Below are 1,727 nucleotides of genomic sequence, written 5' to 3' on the forward strand. Positions count from 1 at the left end.
ATTTGGAGGACAACCCCCCTGGCCCGTATCCCTTGTTTTACACCCCCCCTGCTGTAAAGCTGGGATTTGGGATGGTGGGAACCCATCTGCACAGCAGCTGCTGCTAGGCTGGGGGGAGTGCAGCCTGGGGCAGGATCTCAATTTCTCCCCTTTCCCACCTGGATTTCTCCCTGTGCAGCTGGATTTCTGGCTGGCCCCCCGTGGCCTCGGCTCTCCCGTGGATATCCGGGTGCCCTTCCCGAGCCTGCAGCCCGTCAAAGCCCACCTGGAGGCCAGTGGGGTGTCCTACTCCATCATGATCGAGGACGTGCAGGTCAGTGGAGGAGGAGGGCAGCTGGCTGAGACTCAGGGTCTCATCCCGGTGGGAATTAGGGCCCATCCTACCCTGTTTCCCCCAGGAACTGCTGGATGAGGAGCAGAGGGAGATGATCCGGAGCAGCCGCCGGCTGCCGCTCTCCACCAGCACCTTCAACTACGAGGCCTATCACACCCTGGACGAGGTGAGAGACACAAGATTCGGGGCATTTTGAGGGGGGGAAAAAGTGACATCCTGGAATTGTTTGAGAACCTACCCCCCCCTCCTCATCCCTCTCTCCCAGATTTACGCCTTCATGGACATGCTGGTGGCCGAGAACCCCAACCTGGTGAGCAAACTGGAGATCGGCCGCTCCACCGAGGACCGGCCCCTCTACGTGCTCAAGGTGAGGGGTTTGGGGTCTGGGGGGGTGACCGGGGAGGGGGGAGCGGGGTCAGGGAGAAAGGACAAAGCCAACTCCCCCCTCTCTGCTGTCCCAGTTCAGCACAGGGGGCTCGAACCGCCCGGCCGTGTGGATCGACACCGGGATCCACTCCCGCGAGTGGGTGACTCAGGCCAGCGGGGTCTGGTTCGCCAAGAAGGTTTGGACACTTTCCCCACACCCACCTTCTGTCCCCCAAAGGTCCTGCAGCCGCTGTGGGAGCCAGGGGGTGACCCCCAGGGAGCCCCCAAACCTCCTGTCCTTTGTAGATCGTCGATGACCACGCGAACAACGAAGGGGTGGCCTCCATCCTGGACACCATGGACATCTTCCTGGAGATCGTCACCAACCCCGATGGCTTTGCCTACACCCACAGCACGGTACCAACCCCAGCTCCCCCTCCCTGATTCCTACAGGGTGGGAAGGGGAGCAGCACTGGGAGCTGCTCATCCCTGGGAGGTCAAAGCCTCCTTGTCCATGTTTCCATGGGATGGGAAAGGGGAGCAGCACTGAGGTGCTGCACACCCCTGGGAAATCAAAGCCTCCTTGTCCATGTTTCCACGGGATGGGAAGGGGAGCAGGACTGGGGTCTTGCACATCCTTGGGAGGTCAGAGCTCCTTGTCCCTGTTTCCACGGGATGGGAAGGGGAGCAGGACTGGGGTTCTGAACATCCCTGGGAGGTCAGAGATCCTCATCCCCATTCCCATGGGATGGGAAGGGGAGCAGGACTGGGGTTCTGAACATCCTTGGGAGGTCAGAGCTCCTTGTCCCCATTCCCAAGGAATGGGAAGGGGAGCAGGACTGGGGTGTTGCTCCTCCCTGGGGGGGTCAGAGCCTCCCTGTCCCATTCCCATGGGATGGGAAGGGGAGCAGCACTGAGGTGCTGCACATCCCTGGGAGGTCAGAGCCTCCTTGTCCCCATTCCCATGGAATGGGAAGGGGAGCAGGACTGGGGTTCTGAACATCCCTGGGAGGTCAGAGCTCCTTGT

At 61.3% G+C, this 1,727-nt stretch overlaps 1 protein-coding gene across 1 annotated transcript in view; it reads left to right on the top strand.

The window, feature by feature from the left end:
- Nucleotides 1-59: 59 nt before the first annotated feature.
- LOC113980511 (carboxypeptidase A1-like) overlaps nucleotides 60-1,727 on the top strand; it is a gene marked incomplete at both ends in the record, with an annotated part of 2,533 nt that continues 865 nt past the window's right edge. Inside the window, 5 exons of the mRNA XM_027707741.1 lie at nucleotides 60-313; nucleotides 399-500; nucleotides 600-701; nucleotides 796-897; nucleotides 1,007-1,117. Coding sequence (XP_027563542.1) covers nucleotides 60-313; nucleotides 399-500; nucleotides 600-701; nucleotides 796-897; nucleotides 1,007-1,117 — 671 coding nt within the window. The remainder of the gene's footprint in view (nucleotides 314-398; nucleotides 501-599; nucleotides 702-795; nucleotides 898-1,006; nucleotides 1,118-1,727) is intronic.

Source organism: Neopelma chrysocephalum, unplaced genomic scaffold (assembly GCF_003984885.1).
Source record: "Neopelma chrysocephalum unplaced genomic scaffold, ASM398488v2 Primary Assembly neopelma1_94481, whole genome shotgun sequence".
NCBI classification, from domain to species: domain Eukaryota; kingdom Metazoa; phylum Chordata; class Aves; order Passeriformes; family Pipridae; genus Neopelma; species Neopelma chrysocephalum.